The sequence below is a fragment of the Kogia breviceps genome, chromosome 3 (genome assembly GCF_026419965.1).
Source record: "Kogia breviceps isolate mKogBre1 chromosome 3, mKogBre1 haplotype 1, whole genome shotgun sequence".
NCBI classification, from domain to species: domain Eukaryota; kingdom Metazoa; phylum Chordata; class Mammalia; order Artiodactyla; family Physeteridae; genus Kogia; species Kogia breviceps.
In genome coordinates this window covers 13,148,881-13,168,425 of record NC_081312.1, presented here as the reverse complement: position 1 = coordinate 13,168,425, position 19,545 = coordinate 13,148,881, and the positions used below count along the sequence as shown (strand labels likewise).

At 43.7% G+C, this 19,545-nt stretch overlaps 1 protein-coding gene across 4 annotated transcripts in view; it reads right to left on the bottom strand.

Annotated features, from left to right (window-relative positions):
* Nucleotides 1–1,673, bottom strand: part of RPS6KA5 (ribosomal protein S6 kinase A5) — a 192,939-nt gene extending 191,266 nt beyond the window's left edge. Inside the window, exon 1 of one of the 4 annotated variants that reach the window (XM_059056486.2) lies at nucleotides 1,268–1,673. In XM_059056486.2, the coding sequence (XP_058912469.1) occupies nucleotides 1,268–1,373 (106 nt within the window). In that variant the 5' untranslated portion in view covers nucleotides 1,374–1,673. The remainder of the gene's footprint in view (nucleotides 1–1,267) is intronic. The other 3 variants (XM_067027898.1, XM_067027899.1, XM_067027897.1) reach the window with 3 other exon arrangements.
* Between the last annotated feature and the right edge of the window lie 17,872 nt (nucleotides 1,674–19,545).

Below are 19,545 nucleotides of genomic sequence, written 5' to 3'. Positions count from 1 at the left end.
GAGAGAGAAAAATCAAACCAGCCAAACATACACAGGTTACATTAGGAACTCCAAAAAATTATGAAGTAACTGGCTCAAGATACAGAACAAATTCACAATGACCCGAAAAAAGATTTTAAGCCAATGTTTAAAAATGTTGAAATAAGTAAGCATGCATTTGACATCCCTCTTAAATTAAGTCACCACACTGGCGCTCAGTGTAACGCTAACCAGCAATAACAAAAAAAAATAAAAGAACGGGTGACAGATTTAACTTTGCAATCTGTTCAAAACAGTAACAAGGTGTACTAGGCACGCACTTGAAACCTGCTATTTAAGCTCTGTGTCTACACAATAAAAGAATATCCCAATATGCCAAAGAAGCTGAATCAAAAGCCTTAATAAATACAAGAACGTTTAATAGTAATAATGAACAATTCATTAAAATATATTATCTGTTCAGAAGTGCAAAAGGATCTCTAATAGGACACTGGGCTCCACAAATATAAACCCAACCTATACTGATTAGTCCGAGTAAGCATTTTCCAAAATGAACAACCCACAACGAGTAACGTAACAAGTATAAAGCCTGGGACGACTCTAGTGATCGCAAACATCAGAACGTGAGCGCTTAAGCTGGCTAGTTAGCCGCTTTTACCTAGAGCTTCAAATTTACTTCTCAAGAGACCTTTGAAAGAAATTTAAGGCCAAGTATAGTATTTCATGATGATTGCAAATAAAGAAACTCAGTCCCTGGAGCCCGCGATCCCTCTTTATGTCACTAGAGACTGGACTACTGAAAAGGCCGGGGGAAAGCCACCCTTTCATCTTGCACAGGACCGCAGCACCTTAGGGACCCCTCTAGGGAAGCAGAGGAGCGGAGAAGTGAGTCATGCTCCAAAACTAAGCGTCGTTCACCCTACACTGAGGAAGGCGCACCTTTCACCCTAGACAGGATGCAGTGACAGATGTGGCACCTGTGCGGGAAGGGGGCGCGAAGACATTCTCAGAGTCAGTGCCAATAGGCAGCTGTCGGCTTCTCCGCGGGCCCCAACGCCCCGCGCCCGCCGCTCATTCCCGGGCTGGGGAAAACTTCCTGCCACCTCCCCTCGGGCGCGCCCCCACCTCCCGGGACCCCCAGGCTCCCGCCCCGTCCGAGAGGCCCCGCCCAGGGCCCGCCCCCCGCGCCCACGGCACTGCCCCGTGCCCCGAGCCCGAACAGACCCCTGCGTGCCCTCGGGGCGCGCCCCCGCGCCCAGCCCGGCCGGCAGAGGGCGGGGTCGCTCACCCGTCCGCAGCTCGTGCTTGACAGTGAGGAGCTGCTCTCCCCCGGCGCCTCCGTCCCTGCTGGTCCCTGTGGCGCCGCCACCGCCGCTGCCGCCCTCCTCCTCCATCTTCTCCCTTTCCCGATCCCGTGGGGTCCTCCGAGGGGACTCGGGAGACAGCGGACGCCCGGGCCCTCACAGCTTCCGCTGCAGCCCCAGGAGCCGGGGTGCGGCGGCTCCAGAACTCGGACGCCGAGACGAGTAGCTTTCCCGCTCTGGCCGCACGGCGAGCTCCTCCGCCTCCTCCCCCTTCGGCGGGCACCGCTAGTACCGCGCAACCAAACCGCCCCCTGCTCCGCCGCCTCCTCCGTCAAGCTGCTCCGCCCACAGCCAGCAAGGTAGCCGCAGCCATTCGAGCCGCCATCGCTTATTGGGCACAGGGCGCGCGCATCTGTCAGCGCCGGCTCCCATTGGACAGTCCTCTCTGACGCGTTACGAACCGCCCCGCCCCTCTCCTCGAATTGTTGTTGCTTGGCGGGGTGGCAGGAGAGGGAGGAGCGCGACCGCTCCGATTGGTGAGACGGGAGTTCTTCCCCGCCCATCTCCGCTGGTGCGCACGCGCAGTCAGAACCTTCCCTTCCCTTCCCTGACATTCCCAGAAAGGTCACACCCCTCATTCCCCGGCTTCGATCTGTTAGTAAACAGTGTCTAGTAGTCAGGACGCGCTCGGGGTCTGTGATTGGCTATTGCTGAAAGAGGCGGGGAGGACTGATTGGAACGTTTGGTCCGCCAGTCACCGTGGACAGAGGAGGAGCTTAGAAGAAAGCGCTTCTCACGCGCGTGTTTGCAGACGTACCTGATGGTCCCAGGCAGCGATGCACAGGTGTGTGACCAGCTGGACGACAGCGTGTCTTAAAAAGGTGTTACTCGCCCTAGTGAGTCCTAAACAAAGTTAAGTGGAGTTCGTGCTTAAGTACAGGTAGTTCTTAGACGTTTCAAAAATCCCGGCTCTCCATGAGGACTTTTGCAAAGGATAAACATTTCCATTTTGTACAAGACGCATCCTAGGCACCAAAAGGCTACAGAGATTAATAAAATAGAATACAATCCCTGCCCCTAAGCAACTTTCAATAGAACACGAGAAACAGACGATCTGCGAAATACATAGGAAACTGTAAAGCAGAATTCGAAATAATACAGTCGTACAAACTAAGAGAACTGTACAGATGGCAATAATTATTCTCAGTAGAGGAGCTGAGGAAGGCTTTTAGGGCAAGGAGGCATTTGAGATAACCAGCTTAAAAGGATGGGTGAGTTAGAAATACCAGCAGCAGATACAGAGATAGTAACTGTGAGCTAGGCCTGGAAGTGGAGAAGGCAAGAGTAGGTTAAGTGATTGATAAGGCTGGATGGAAGTATGACATAAGAGACACAGCTAAAAAGGTAAGATTCCATAAGATAATGAAGAACCTGACCACAATGCTCAGCAGTGCAGATTTTATTTAGTACAGGATGGGGAGCCTCAAAGAGTAGCTACGATATCGAAGCTGTTCTCTTGGAAGTTAGCTTCGGTTATAGAGAAGATGGACTGAAGGGAAGAGAGGAAAGATGGCACAGCAAGAATACTTTTGCAAGGATAGAACTTATGGGAGTTTCCCATGAGAATGGGAAAAGGAGGGGATTAAAGATGGACACTTAGATAAAATTCACATAGAAGTGAACTTTTAAACCAAGCAGGGATTAGATCAGGAGGTCAGCAAACTGTTTTTCAAAGAGCCAAATAGTAAATAGATATTTTAGGCTTTGCAGGCCATGTGGTCTCTTTCATAGCTATTCACCTCCGCTATTGCAGTGTGAAAGCAGCCCTAAACAATAAGTAAAGTAACTGATAGGGCTGTGTTCCAAGAAAACTTTATTTATGGACATTGTAATTAAATTTAACACAAGTTTCATGTGATGATATATTCTTTTAATTCTTTTCAAACATTTAAAAATGTAAAAACGATTCTTAGCTCTTGGGCCATTAAAAAAACAGGCAGGAAATCAGATTTGGCCTGCAGGCCGTAGTTTGCAGACTCCTGGGTTAGACTACCATGGAAAAGAAAGCAGAGAAGCCTCAGCAGCTGTTTCAGGCTGCTTCAGCTCCCTGGGCTTACCTGCCTGGAATATTCATCCCACTAAACCATGACTGCCAACTTGTCTTTCTCCTCCACAAGTAGTGTGCTGTTTGGAGCCAGGAAATGACTGTGTGCAATGTTCGCTTGTTCACTCAACAACTTTTACGCCAGTTATGAACCAAGTACTATGATGTATACTAGAGACACAGGGGGAGCAAAACAGATGCAATCCTTGCTCTTATAGAGCATACAGTCTTGAAATGGAAATCAGTATTAAATAATCACGTAAAGGAATGTAAACTTTCCATTGTGATCATGCTGTAAAGGAAAATTATAGGGTGCTGCAATAGAATATATCAGGGAGGCCTAATTTAGGTTGGAGGAGCTTGAAGGCCTTTATAAGGAAGTCTTATTTAAGGTAATTCTTTAAAGATGAGTAGATTTTAACCAGGATGTGGCAGAGACTGGCCTGATGCTCACCAATCTCATTTCCTCTTCCTGGACACACAGGAAAAGTACATTTTTTTTTTCCTTTGCAGTTAGGCCAGGGTTATGTGACTGTGATCTGGCCAACAGGGTGTGGGCACATGCAATGTGTGCCATTTCCAGGCCTGGCCGCATGCATATCACTCATGCTCTCTAATCTTTCCACAGCATCTACAAAGGCCACATGTTGAATGTGGGCATGCCACAATTTTAGATGCACCCTGAAACCCTGCGTCTCCACTTGAAGAAGAGCCACCCCGACCTCCTTCAGACTGAGATGTGAGCAATAAATAAATCTTTTTAGGCATAAGCTACAGACATGTTGGGGTTGTTTGCTACCAAAGGAGAATCCAGTCTACCCTGACAATTTCACAAGTGAATTGCTGGGGCAAGAAAATTCTAGGAAGATGCAGATGCAAACTCCTGAGACACGCAAAGAGCCTATTGTATGTTAGGGACTGAGAGAAAGCAAATGGGGCCATAATACAGTAAGCAAGAGATGAGGTGAGGGAGGCAGACAGAGACCAAATCGTGCAGTTTGTGGTAAGCCTACTAGGAACTCGGGAGTTTTTCCTGTGTGAAGTGAGAAACAATGGAAGGAATTTAGATGGGAGAATGATAGAATTGGGGTAGTATTTTTCAAAAGGTCCTGTGGTTAGTGTTTGGAGACTGGGCTGGAGGGAGCAAGAAGGGATACAGGGAGACCAGTTAGGAGGTTATCACAGCAGTTTGGGCAAAAGATGATAGCAGGCATTGTAGATACGGAAAAGAAAAGGATGGTGTCTAGATATATATTTTGGACTTCATGAAGGATTGATTTCATGGGCAAGGATAAAAGGGGTGTCTGGAACAACACCAGCGTTTCTAGCAGGTGCAACTGTGTGGATGAAAGAGGAAGGTGGTACTGTGTAATTAGGGGCTGAATTAAAGGAAGAGCACATCGAGAGAGTATCAAGAGTTTAATTTTGAGACATTCAATGCCAATATTAAGTAGCTATGTGGTTATATGAGTCTGGAACTGTGCAGAGAGGTCTAGGGTAGAGGTATAAATTTAGGAACCACTGGCACATACACAGTGTTTGAGGCCAGAGTTATGAATAAGATTACTGGGGGAGAGAATGTGTGGAAGGAAGAGAAGGTAAGAGGAGCCCAGGACTGCACTCTAGGAATTTCAACATTGAGATGCTGGAATGAGAAGGAGGAGCTGGACGTGCAGGAGGAAAACCCAGAGAGTTTTGTATCTTGGAAGCCAAAGTGTTTCAAGAAGGAGGAAGTGGTCAGCTGGGTTCCATGCCCTGAGAGGTCACATGAGATGAAGTCTGGGAAAGTTCCCATAAATTTGCCAACTTGGGTGCCACTGGTGACAACTTCCTAGGCAATATTGATAGAGCAAATGAGAGGTGAAGGAGTAGAAACAGTGTGCATGAACATGGTTTTCAAGGAGTTAGCCCCTGAATGAAAATAAAGAAATGCCTTAGCTGAAGGGATCCAGGGAGGTTTTTTTTTTTTTCTACTTTTTACTTTCAGATAATTTTTAATTGCAGATAAGTTGCAAAAACAGTACAGTTTCACACACCCTCCACCCAGCTTTTCCTGAGGTTAATATGTTACATACCAAGCTCAATCATCAAACCTGAGAAATTAACATTGGTACAATATTATTAAATAAATGACAGACTCTACAGATTTCGCCACTTGTTTCATAAAAATGGTCTCTGTATTTTTAAATGGTTGACAAAGAATTAAAAGAAGAAGAGTATACCGTGACACATGAAGATTATGTGAGATTCCAATTTCTATGTGCCAGGATCCAGTCCATTTTCCTACATTACATTTAGTGGGTCATGGCTCTTCAGTCTTCTCCAATCTGTAGCAGTCCCTTAGTCTTTCCTTGCCTTTCATGACCTTAACTCTTTTAAAAAGTACCGGTCAAGTATTTTTGTAGAATACCCTTTGATTTGGGTTTGGCTGATGTTTTGTTTACGATTAAATTGAGGTTACACATTTTGGGGCAAGAGTACCATAGAGGTGACATGCTCTGTCCTTTCATCATATCGGGGTACAAGAAGTTTATATGCTTATTACTTGTGATGTCAACCTTGAACACTTGGTTAAGGTGGTGTTTGCCAGGTTTCTCTAAAATTATTTTCCCACTGTAATTAATAAATATTGGGAGGGTGTGTGAGATACTTTTAGACTGTGCAAATATTCAGTTTCTCTTTAAACTTCCGCCCACTGGTTTTAGCATCATTTGGTAGAGCTTGCCCACAACAGTTATGACTGTGGTATTCTAATGGTAATTTTCTATTCAATTGCTTTTTAAGATGAGAAGTACTGGAACTTGTTTGGATGGTGATGGGACGGTGATGGGGGAGAGGTTGGAGAACCAATGAAGACAATCTCTGAAAAAGTGGGTGGGGCTGGGAGCCTGAGCTCTCTGTGAGGTTTGCCTTTGATGGGAAAAGGCCCCAAGTCCTTCACTGTGGCAGGAGAGTGGGAAGAGGGGCCGGTGGCAGGCGTGGACCAGCTTGTAGACTTGAGGGTACGTTGGTTACCTCATCTCAGTATCCCTGGCATCTAGCATTGGCTCTAGCCCAGAATGGGCTTTCAGTAAATGTTTGTTGAATGAATGGAAAGTGAATGAGAGAAAGTCGGAAACCTACACTTAAAGAGTAGGTATAAAAAGACTAGCTAATTGTAGGCGTATCTCAGTGAAGCAGGAATAGGCCCTACGAGCTGATCCCACTTGTAGGTAGTTAAAAACCACACAGTTGTGCACACATGCAGCGAAGAGCTTATTTCAGAGATCCAAGCTCTGTGCTGAGGGACAAAGGAGCTGGGAGATGGATTGGGGATCTGAGGATAGTGGAAACAGTTTGAAACAGTCCCTGTGGAAAATAAATATTGTGTATTGTGAGCCAGCTTGGATGACTGCTGACTAGCATCACACTGGGGGCTCAGGGAGAGTCTGAAAGCCTGAATCAGGATAGTTAAACGTCTTTTCTCTAACGACTTACACTCCCCCTCAGCTTTGGAGGTTAGCAGTTGGGCAACAACCTGGCTGAAATCCGTGACCCTGGGGCCCAAGCTGGGTGAGAGGGCAGTGAAGCCAGCAATAAACTGCTAGCCTGGGGGAACAGGGTGGAGTCCAGGAGCTGGAGCTCACATAGATGAGTAGAACAGCACCTCTCGACCTTGGCTGCACGTTAGAATCACCTGGGGTACTTAAAAAATAAATATTTCCATCTCTGAAAATTATGAATTAATTGGTCTGAGGCAGGGCCTGACTTCAGGATGTTTTTTTTATAACTCCCCAGGTGATTATAATGTAGAACCACTTCTGCAGTGTGCAACTCTAACGTCCAGCCATTAGAGTAGAGGATGGTAAGTAAGAGCAAGTTGGAGTTTTGAAACAACAGCAACTTTTCAAAGGTAGTGATGATGCTGGATAGGGTAGAAAGGAAAATTATAAATCAGTGGCTGAAAATGCCAACTCAAATGGGTGGGCGGGGCTTAACTCATTAGGCAGCGACACTAGAGGATGATGGCTTGCAGTCAAAGGATGAACCGTGCTGAAGAGGAGCGAGATAGTGGACAGGGCTCTGTAGGTAGCTGCTGGAATCAAGGGAAACATCACTGCTCCCTCCTGCCCCGAGAGATGGACAAGTAGGGAGGGTGGGCCTGTCCATGACAGGGCTGGGAAGGGGAAGGTATCCAGGAGAAAGTCAGGTTTCTGCTAAGTCTGGGAAGAGTAATAGAGGGAAAAGCTTGAAAATAGGTTTGTTCCCCTTAGGAGCGGCCTTTCACCAGGCTTGCTGGTACCTGGTGCCAGAATGGGGGTCCCTGCTCACCCCATTATCTTGTGGGCCTGTGTCCATGGCACCGTGCTACGTGGTCTTCTTATCCTTAGTGTGGGGGTCTGGTGCAAAGTGGCAGGCGGAGGGCCTTGCTAGGTGTGAGCCCTCAGGACTTAATGATACCATTATTCATGTACTGTGAGATGGAATCTCCTCAGCTGTGGATTTGTAAGAATTGGGAAACTCCAGAGGCTCACCACCTCACACTCCCCTTTAATGGGCTCTATCAAAACACTCAGATGGCTACTCAGAGAGGAAAGAACTTCTTTCAAAAAGTCAAAAATGACATTACCAACATCTTGATTCTGTTTTTGACCCTGTCAGAACCTTCATGTGTGATATATATCCAGGAAATTTAAGGGACTCTCTGTAGCTGCAGAGACCAACAGAGTCACGGAGTGTGAAGTTCATACTCTCAGAAGGCAGCCATCCATGGCTGAAGTGGATGTATTGCCACTGTTCTCAAGAAGCATGTTGGGAAGTAACACACACACACCTTGCGTTCACAATTGGGAAGGAAATTCTGTGAGGGGGTAGCAGCATTTAGACAGTTTTCTCACTTTACTTTCTGGTATCCCATATTGAACCTACAAAGCTTAGAAACCCTCCAAATGTGGCAGATATGAAGCACTTGACTGAATCTGAGGATCCAGTCTGAGATGTGGCTGTGTGGACCTGTGCCGACCAGGGCACAGCTGGGGGAGACTGTAGAGGCATGCACATCACAAATATATCCAGGTAAAGATAGCAAAGACATTTTTACTCCCTTCCTTCTCACTCATACCCCCCAAATATTCCGGAAGCAACAAAAAGCAAAACAAAGCAAAAACACAGGAAAAGCCCCATTTTTAATGAAACAAGGAAACTCGCAAAACCTCAAACCACAAACCGTGAAGTATGCCTGCCAAATACTGTAAAAATATGTACTGAAATTGGTGAAATGCTGAGAGCCAACATACAATGCCACCAGGCTTGAGCTGGAAACACATTTTCTTAGATGTTGGTATCATACTCCCAAGGGACCGAATCATTGATCCTTGGATTGGAGTGGGGTTTCCCAAAGGCAAGGGGGATCTTATATTACTGGGAGAGCAGGAGATAAATTTAGGTGGTACACTGACAGTCATTTAATTATATCAACTAGCATAATGAAAAAGTGATTCATTTAGAGCTTGCTTTCATTTGTGATTACATCAAGAAGAAAGTCTTGGTTTGGTACCAGTGGCCTTTAACTTATTTCTAATTTGTACTAAACTCTCTTTCTAACCAGAAAAATATAGACCTCAGACAACTGTATCTAGCTAGAACTTACTATCTTTGTTGTGTTTTCATTGTATTTATTTTAATAGTTACTTCCTATTTATGGCAAGTGATACTGGCTTTTCATTTATAATAGTGATATGCCTCCATTTTAAATAAGTAAAAATTGGGAATTGATTCAAAGAAGAATGTTGGTTATACCAGAGGGGACATGCAGATGAGGCAAAAATTGAGAAGTGGTACCCAAATGACTGAAATTTAGATTTGAATAATAAGATCCAAGGACCCCAGAGGAGAAACAGGTGTGTTCTTACAACAAAAAACAAACAGGATGATAGCAGGAAGGTCAACATTAAGGAGAAAGCAGGCTGATGTTTATTTATATTGTATGTGACCTGGCCTTCAAACCAAGGAAGTCTCCTGGAGACGAGAGGGCAAAGGGGATGGAGAGAAAATGTCTAGATTATTGCCCAGAGAGCCTAGACTGAGAGGGTCCTGCTGAGGCCCTCGGGAAGCTCTTCAGCACCCAAACCTGAGTATCTAAGAGACATTCTTTATGGAGAGGAAATTAACAGATTTGGAATCACAGTAAAGTAAAGCTACCAAGTGCCTCTGTGCCCTTCTTGCACCCCTTCCCATGCTATTCTTTAGCAAGTAATTCTCCATCTCATTGGAAGATTTACAAAATTTTTTTTAGAAATCTCAAAGAGGAGGTTCAGGGGTACAAATAAGGAATTACATAGCAACAAAAGAAGATAAAACTGGGCGGCAGAACTCAAGAAGGGAAAGAGTGGAAAGCCACTTTAGAATCAACCAAAAATAAAATGAACACAAGTAAAAACACAATGGAACAATACGAAAAAGGACAAAGAAATGTTTTAAATTATTTAAAAATTTTATAGTTACAGAAAATAAACAGTGGAGATCCAATATATGGATAATTGGCATTCCTGAAGAAGTGCCAGGATAAATGGAGCAATAGAAGAAACTTAACTGAAAAGAAGACTTGAGTCAGCAGGTGGAGAGCACACACTGTGTCAAGGGAAAATCAGTACCAAGCGATCAGTGATAAAACATACCAGATAGAAAAGATGCTCAACGTCATTAATCATTAGGGAAATGCAAATCAAAACCACAATGAGGTATAACCTCACACCGGTCAGAATGGCCATCATCAAAAAATCTAGAAACAATAAATGCTGGAGAGGGTGTGGAGAAAAGGGAACCCTCTTGCACTGCTGGTGGGAATGTAAATTGATACAGCCACTGTGGAGAACAATATGGAGGTTCCTTTAAAAACTACAAATAGAACTACCATACGACCCAGCAATCCCACTACAGGGCATATACCCTGAGAAAACCGTAATTCAAAAACCGTCATGTACCACTATGTTCATTGCAGCACTATTAACAATAGCCAGGACATGGAAGCAACCTAAATGTCCATCGACAGATGAATGGGTAAAGAAGATGTGGCACATATATACAATGGAATATTACTCAGCCATAAAAAGGAACAAAATTGAGTTATTTGTAGTGAGGTGGATGGACCTAGAGTCTGTCATACAGAGTGAAGTAAGTCAGAAAGAGAAAAACAAATACCGTATGTGAATGCATATGTATGGAATCTAAAAGACGGTACTGATGAACCTAGTGGCAAGGCAGGAATAAAGACACAGACGTAGAGAACGGACTTGAGGACACGGGGTGCGGGAGGGAAGGGGAAGCTGGGATGAAGTGAGAGAATAGCACTGACAAATATACACTACCAAATGTAAAATAGCTAGTGGGAAGCAGCTGCATAGCACAGGGAGATCAGCTCAGTGCTTTGTGACCACCTAGAGGGGTGGGATAGGGAGGGTGGGAGGGAGGCTCAAGAGGGAGGGGATATGGGGATATATGTATACATATAGCTGATTCACTTTGTTGTACAGCAGAAACTAACACAACATTGTAAAGCAATTATACTCCAATAAAGACGTGAAAAAAAAACCATACCAGATAAAAAATCAAAAGCAACACCTAATATTAAATGACAATGAAGCAAGTCTACAGAAGTCAAGAGCATAAAATTACGACTCATGAATTTTATTTTCTGCCAAGTTGTCCTTTAAGTATAAAGGCTATTGGCAGTCATCCTTGAGCATAAAAAAAGCTAAGGGTTTGCATATGCTTGAAAGAAGTTCTTTATACGTAAATTCAGTCAACCAAAAAAATGAATCAAAACAAATCAAGAGAATTGAGGATTGAGAAAGACTGCTGAAGATGAGTTTTGAAAGGCTTTAAATGCAGAGTTAAGAGTAAACAGCTGTGGGATTGACAGTTAAAGAGCAAAATGTAAACATTGCAAACTCTTACTCTGTAAAAATAATTATAAACCTAAGAAAAATTGGGATAGGGGAAAAGGCAGTGGGAGAACTTGTAAGCATATAAATTTACTCATCTGTAATGACACGGAAATAATCACTCTAAAGAATGGAATGCATGAACTGCAGCTGTTTAAGCAAGCACGATTCCAACTTCTTGATGATTTTTATACTCGTTTTTCTTAACGGATACTTCAAGAATGTTTGTGGTACAGAAACATTTAGCTGAAGTTTAGCAATTCCTTCAATTTCATTTGTTTCTTTTTCTATAAAATCAATATAACCATTTTACTTAAAACTAATTTGCAGAATAAAATCCCAGTGTTGTTTGTTGATCTTTCGGCTCTGTTTTGGAGCACCGGGACCCATTGAGGTAATATATTCCAAATGTCGATGGCTGTTTCTAGGATGTGAGATTTGGGGCATGTTTTTTAAAAACTTCCTCTTTGTACTTTTGTGTTATTTTTATCATAAAAATACCATGTATAAAAATAATAGTCACTTTCTGAGTAGTGTGGTAGGAACAGTAAAATGGCCCCCATGACCTTTGTCCGGAGGTGTGACTCCTATGATTATGGTATGTTACATAGCAAAAAAGGATTTCACAGATGCAATTAAGGTTACTAGTTAGTTGACTTAAACATTGGGAGATGATCAGGGTGGGCCTAACATAATCACATGAGCACTTTAAATGCTGAGAGTATTGTCTAGCTAGTAGCAGAAATCACAAGATTCAAAGCATGACAAGGCTTCAATGCAAATAGGTATACTGATGCTGGCTTATGAGGTGGAGGGGGGCCACACGAAAAGGCCCTGAGTGCAGCCTCTAGGAGCTGATAGCAGCCCCTTGACAACAACCAACAAGAAAACCAGGCCCTCAGCCCTAGAACTGCAAGGACCCGAATTCTGCCAATGGCCTGAATGAACTAGGAAGTAGATGCTTTGCCAGAGCCCCCAGATAGAAGCCCGGCCTGGCTTGCACCTTGATTTCGGCCTTGTGAGACCCTAAGCAGGGAACCCATTTGATCTGGCAAGTTCTGATCTACAGAACCGTGGGATAATGACTGCTGCTGAAGTTTGTGGTCATTTGTTACACAGTAATAAAATACCAGTATGAGTAGTCAACATTTTTCTCCATGCCAGACACACAGAATCAGAGTCCTCATCATAAACAGCAGCCTCCCCACACCATCCTCACACTTCTTCTGCATTTGCAGAGCTCAGGGTATCTCCAGAAGCTCCAAATGCTCTGTGAGAAAAGGGACCACTTTGTATAACGACTGGAAGACACCAGTTTGGGATTACTTGTTTGTGGAGGTGTTGAATCAGATTATGCCTTTTGCACCAGTTGACTTTTTAAACAACAATCAAAACATTGGTGGTTTCAAATGGATAAATAGACAAGTTGGGGACAGGAAGCTGGAGGTGAAGGGGAGGAGGTTAGGAATGGGCAGGGTAGGAAGGCAACCTGGTGGGAGGCCCAGTAGACAAGAGCAGAGAAAATACCTCTGTCGCACCTCATCCATTCCTCAGAAACAATAATTTTAGCTTTTTAGATATTTTTTCTGGAGTTATCTATCTGTAACTAATATGCTTCTATCACCATTGATTGATTTGTTCTATACATTATTTTTTCCTTACATGATAAATAAGGATTTAGGTCATTTCACCAGTACCCCGACCCCTTCTCTTTATATAATTACAAAACGTCTTTGTTTTTCTATAGGTTACCTGTGTTGCACTGATACACCTTTATTTCTTGTTCCATCAGCTAAGGGTAGTATCTCTCTTTTTCTTTTTAATTTTTATTGGAATATAGTTGATTTACAATGTCGTGTTAGGTTCAGGTGTACAACAAAGTGAATCAGTTATACATATATCCCCTCTTTTGTAGATTCTTTTCCCATATAGGCCATTACAGAGTATTGAGTAGAATTCCCTGTGCTACACAGTAGGTCCTTATTAGTTATCTATTTTATATATAGTAGTGTATATATGTCATAAGGGCAGTATCTGTTGACTGTTCACTTTGTAAGATGAAGGTAGCAGCAGCCCTACACTTCTCTTCCGTATCTACCTCCCAACTTCTGACATTTACAATTTTAAGGATAAGAACATTTACATTCTACTCCCAATCATAATTAACTCTCCCACAGACTGATCCTAAAAACTGAAAATCACTTAAATAGCATTTACATTGTTGTGACTCTGTAAATATTGTTCTCTGAAGAAGCAAAATGTTTATGAAGATTGCTCTTCCTTTTATCGTACAATTTTTTCCCTTGGATTTTCTATTTGCCTCTCTTTTATCTTGTTACATTTTTCTTCATCATGGCTCATTTCCCTGTGGCTTCTTCATCCAATCAGGGATTCTGTTGAGTTTTTAAGCCCTCCCCTCTGAGCCCCAACATCCTCCTGCGGCATAGCAGATGCGATGGGATTTTCCTTCATGGGTTTCCTGGGTCAATTCCAGGCTTTCCAAGATCCGCATCTCCCCACTTCTTAGATGATACCTTTCTTTTCCTGCAGTGCATTTTCGTGTACCTTCCTAAGAAATGGTGTGTGAGAGGTCATTTTCTGGGCCCTGTTTGTCCCAAAAGATATTCTACACGCACACTTGCATGATAGTTTGACTGAGGACAACACTATAGGTTGAAAATCATTTTCTTACAGATTACTGAAGGCATCACACTATTGCCTTCTTTTTTTTTTTTTTCTTCACCACATGGCTTGCAGGATCTTAGTTCCCCGACCAGGGATCGAAAGGGGCCCTTAGCAGTGAAACTCGGAGTCCTAACCACTGGACCACCAGGGAATTCCCCACACTGTTGCTTTCTAGAATTCAGTGCTGCTGATGGGAAGTCTGTTTTATTTTCATTATTATTTTCATTCCTCTATAGATGACTTTCTTTTTAATTGCAAGTTTTAAAAATTGTTCTCTTTATCTTTGGTATTTAAAATCAGATTATGTGACTAGGTGGGTCTTTTTTCCAAATTCTGTACTTACCCCTCAGTGGACTCTTACTGTCTAGAGCTGTGTGACCTTCAGTGCTGGAAAACTGTTGTGGTATTTCTTTTATTTATTTATTTGGCTGTGCTGGGTCTTAGTTGCAGCACGTGGGATCTTTAGTTGCGGCATGTGGGATCTTTTTAGTTGGCGGCCTGCGAACCCTTAGTTGTGGCATGTGGGATCTAGTTCCCTGGCCAGGGATCAAACCCGGGCCCCCTGCATTGGGAGCGCAGAACCCCAGCCACTGGACCACGGGGGAAGTCCGTCGTGGCATTTCTTTGATACTGTCCTCTCCCTTGATCTCCTTTGCTCTCTCTCTATATAGCTACTATTAATTGGATGTTAGAACTTCTCTTTATTTTCTACATCTTATTTCTTACCTTTTTTAAAAGGGTCTAGTTTCAGAGAGAGTACTGTAATTTTATCTGCCAAACTTCCCATTGATTCTTTTATAACTTTAACTGTCATATTTTTAATTTAGGAGAACTCATCTTGTGTGTCCTTTGTCAGAGCATCCTATTCTTCTTTTATAGATGAAATTGCTTCATGAGTCTTTCTGAGTATATTAATTAGAGCTTTTTCATTTAGTTTGCTTTTGCTTTGGGTTCTCTTCCTCAAAATAACTATTTCCTCCAGGGTGGGTATTTTTTTTCCTGTTTATTTTAGTCTCTTGAAGTCTCTCTTGAAGTGCCTAGAAACTCCTCATTGATCTTTAATTGAAAGTAAAGCCCAAAAAGCTAATTAGGAGTTCCGTGTGCTTGGGCTTATTGACTGGTAGGAAGGCTTCAAGTGCCTGGGAGTCCTGAATAGTAGATTGTGCTGATTTCCCCGCTCTGTAGATATTACTTTTTCTTTTTTTTTTAAGAGTGAAGTCTGGGAGTTCCCTGGCAGTCCAGTGGTTAGGACTCTGCACTTTCACTGCCGAGGGCCTGGGTTCAATCCCCAGTCGATCCCACAAGCCGCATGTCGTGGCCAAATAAAAAAAAATAAAGAGTCGAGTCTGACAGTACCTTTCCTGGGTGATAGAGGCCTTGCTTTAGAGATAGGGGTGAGATGGGAAGGACCATCTCACCATTAATTGAAAGTCTGCATTGAAAGATGCAGACTTTCAATTAATTCCCCTGTTTTCAGCCCCGTGTCTCACTTCCTCTGCCACACGTGGTGGTGTCCCATCCTGAGCTTCTCTGGGATTCAGCTGGGAAGACCAGCCTCCTCCTACCTACATCCCTCTGTGCGCACTCCAGAGAGTGGGGCCCCAAAGCTCCTGCCGTTCTATGGTTTGTTGCACCCCACTGAGGAAACCACCCATCTAGACTGTGACTTTTTCTTCCCTGATGTCACAGAGCCAAGGAATGCCAGAGCCTGAACTCAAACCCACTCTCGAATTCCAAAGCCAAGGTCACTGCACTCACCACGGCATCCTAGCAACTGCATGGTGAAGGTCTGATCGAAAAGATTGAGAACCTTGGGCCTGTTTTTCAGCAGACGTGATAGATTTGTTCGCTTTTAAAGTGCTTATACTGCCTTAGGATCGTATTCTTTCCTTCGAAAGTTTCCCACTCAAATAGTTAATGTAGGCTAGAGCGATAAAGTGAAGCAGCCAAGGGGAGACCAGAGCAGGGAACACACACCTCGCTTAAAGTGGCCGTCACTCCTCAGCTGTGGCCCGTTGCTGCCACACAGGAATGCTGGCCAACCTTAGCCTCATCTTCTGATTTGTCAAGAAACATCAAAATTCAGATTATTAAGTAATAGGTATCATTGGGTAATGATGTAAAATGTCGGCAGATAATTCAAGATAATTCAACTGTGGCTGTAGACAAGCTGTGGTGACTAGTTTGCTGCCTCTAGACATTGCACTTGGGAGAGAAAACCTGAACCGGGATTGTGGGGGGAACAGAAAGTGAAAGCTGTGGCAGGACCCCTGGCCAATCACAGAAGTCCGGTTAAGACAAACCCAGGCAGTGTGTCTTCTCTGAGGCCCAGACGCTCTGGGAGGTGGGTCTGGTGATCATTTCATCCTCCTCTTAACATTCACAACCCCACTGCCTGTCTTAGATCAGCTAGTCTCTCCCCTTATCTTCTCTCAAGTCATTTGCTCGAAGAAATCTTCCTCCTTTTGGATGACAGAGCTCACAGCACAGCAGAAGAATTCATGAATACTAAATACAGGTATTGATGAGGGTGAGGAGGGAGGTGGAGATCAGAAACCCCGAGGACTGGTGACAAGGGGCAGTTTTTAGCCAGAGGCCTGCCTGGAGCCTGGGAAGTGGACCAGAAACCATTTAACATCATTGAGCCAGAGCTTCTGTCTCTATAAAACTGAGATGATAAAAATAGCTGTTTGTACTTCATAGTATTGTTCCGAGAATCAAATGAGGTAATGTGCCAGGGGGTGGCATTGTGATTGCAGATAAACCATCACCTCTATTGGAGAAATTAAGGGTGCATTTGAATTGTACAAGGTGGGGCAGGACATAAACCTTAGAAATACCCCAAGGTTACTCTGTGATGAAATTGCCAGTCATTTCAGGGTTGATGTCATTCCGTCTGATGCAATAGCCTGCAGTTTATTTCATTTCATTAAACCTATGTAAATAACAAGACACCTAAAATAACAAGGAACAGTAGGAAAGGAGGTGAGCCTGTCATCGGAAGTCCTTGGAATGTGCTGACTCCTGTATTCACATGATGACTTGGAAAGGGCAATTCCGGAAGACCACGGATCCTCCTTAGTTTACAGGAACTCTACTTAATATGCTGCTTAGAAAATGCCCTTTAGGCCTTACAGTCTTTTGGGAAACTGATAGAGAACTGTGGTGTCGAGGCCACACCAAGTTCTAATTCAACTCAGCTGTCAGAAGAGCAGGAGCCTCTAAATTTCCTTTGGTTGGGAGATTATGACCTCCTACCCAGGCAATGTCTGCTTTTTCATTCAGTGCCATCATTATTGTGTACATTTCATATTGAATGGCACAAAGATTGCTGTACAAATATGTTCACAGGAGCAATTTTTATATGAGCAAAGCATTTGAAGATGACATATTTGCTTATCAATTAAATAAATCATATTTTTATGATGTAGGATTATGCAGCCATTAAAAGGGTATTTGCACAGTGGTTCGCACTGGGGAATGGTAACAGCACAGATGTAGTTGTGCTGGACTGGACCAAGGAAGAACGGTCACATCCCCTCTGTGCAGTACAAGCCAGCTGAAACCACGCGGAAGCATGACTTTAAATAATGCAGCACAGTTGTGCAGGGCTGGTGAACATCTGCCACCTACGGACAGATGAGTTCTGCAGCTGTCCAAGGTGGGGCTGTTCATAGCAGGCACACACATCCGGCAACCTTCAAGGGGAAATGGATGCCACAGACACTGCCTAATCCTCGCACACTCATACTTGGGAAAACCCCAGAAACCATCAGTGCATATTTCCTGAGAAGGCTGCATATGCGGACACTGCCCTCATTTCGTGATTATCATCCCGAGTGAGAAGAACCAGGTCACCTGGACATGGAATGAGAAATCTAGGAGGAACTCAGCTATATGTGTCTGTGGAAGCAGAGCTCTGTAAGCTTGTTTAAGCTGTTATTTAATGCAAAAGAAAGTTGCAGTTGAGTCATTGCTTTTATTCTTGACCCTGGGACTTGTAATGGGGCGGGAGGAGGGTCTTACCTCAAATCCAAGTTAATGAACTGGATAATCTCAACAGAGGACTGTTTACAGGGGGGATCAAGAACCTTCTGGAGTGAATATCCCAGGAGAAGAAGCAGTCCAGTCAGGCACAAAGAGATTTCCCTGATAAGAATGTCATGGTCATCCAAGAAGCAAGGCAGTTCTGACAATAGTCTCGTGGCTGGGACTTTAAGGGTTTTCCTGGCTCAAGCCCTAGTGATCTACTCTCTGAATTCTGTGGGGTGGGGCTGACATGGGAAGGATTCATTTTTACCAGACTCTCTTAAATACTGGGCCGTAAGTAGTATGGCTTTGGTGCTTCTCTAACAATGAAGTGTAGACAGGACAAGGTGTCTCCCTCCCAAGTCATCCCAGCTGACTGACCAAACCGCTCTGGTGTCATGGGTGGGATCTGGACCCAGGGCATTGGTGAGACTCCATGGGGCCTGGCTAGACGATGGTGGTGCCCAGCTAGACGATGGTGGTGCCCAGCATGAATGGGCTTGTACAGAGGGTAGAGGGGTGCGCAGAAGCCAGTGAGGGAGGCTTTGACAGGGACCAAGGGCCCTATTTGAGAAGGTGGAGACAAACGCCAGGGAAACTGGTGACTCCATCTTTGCCCCTAATGTGTTGAGGCTTGAAAACCAGATTACATCCAGATGGGAAAACTGAGACACAGAGCTATTAATCACTTGCCCCGAAGCATACAGCTGTAAAGTGAAAGAATTCAGATTTGAAACCAGATCTTCCGGATTTCTGCTTGTTCTATGAGGCCTTTTGGGAGAAACCAAAGGATATCCAAGGAATACTGGTAATACAGTTGGATGGAAAATAAAATTCATCGGGGGAATGGCAACGATCAAAGCTAGAAAGATACTTGGGCATTATTGTGGAGTTTGTACTAATTTGGGCAATAATGGCATAGTCCCGGGGGTCAGCAAACTGTGATCTGCAGATCAGATCTGCTCCCTATCTGTTTTGGGGGCCATGAGTTAACAATGGTTTTTACAGATGCATGCTCACAGCTGATCTGGCGATAGGGATCACTAAATTTGAACCCCACTTAAGTGAAATATTAGCCCTTAGAAAAGGATTCCATTCTTCTCATTAGTATCCCAATATGACAAAATATTATATTCAATTATTATTATATTTTTATCTCATCAATAAATATTAGTGAAAATACGTTTTCTCTCTTGGTATATGAGTATTTATATAATATCCTTGATTTTGTCTCTTGGCCTGCAAAGCCTAAAATATTTATTATCTGGCCCTTTACAGAAAAATTTTGCCAACACCTGGCATGGTCAGTGATTGAAGAAAGTCATGGAATATATGTCATTTTTTAATTGCATACTCTCACCAATAAAAGTTTGGGCATGAATGTCCTATTTATACAAATTATTTAATATATTTTGTGCACTACACTACTCATATACATAAGCAACCTTGGTAGGGCTATGGACGAGAGTTAGAACTGTGAAGTAAGACTGTCTGAGTTCAAATCCCAGAGCTGCTGCTTACT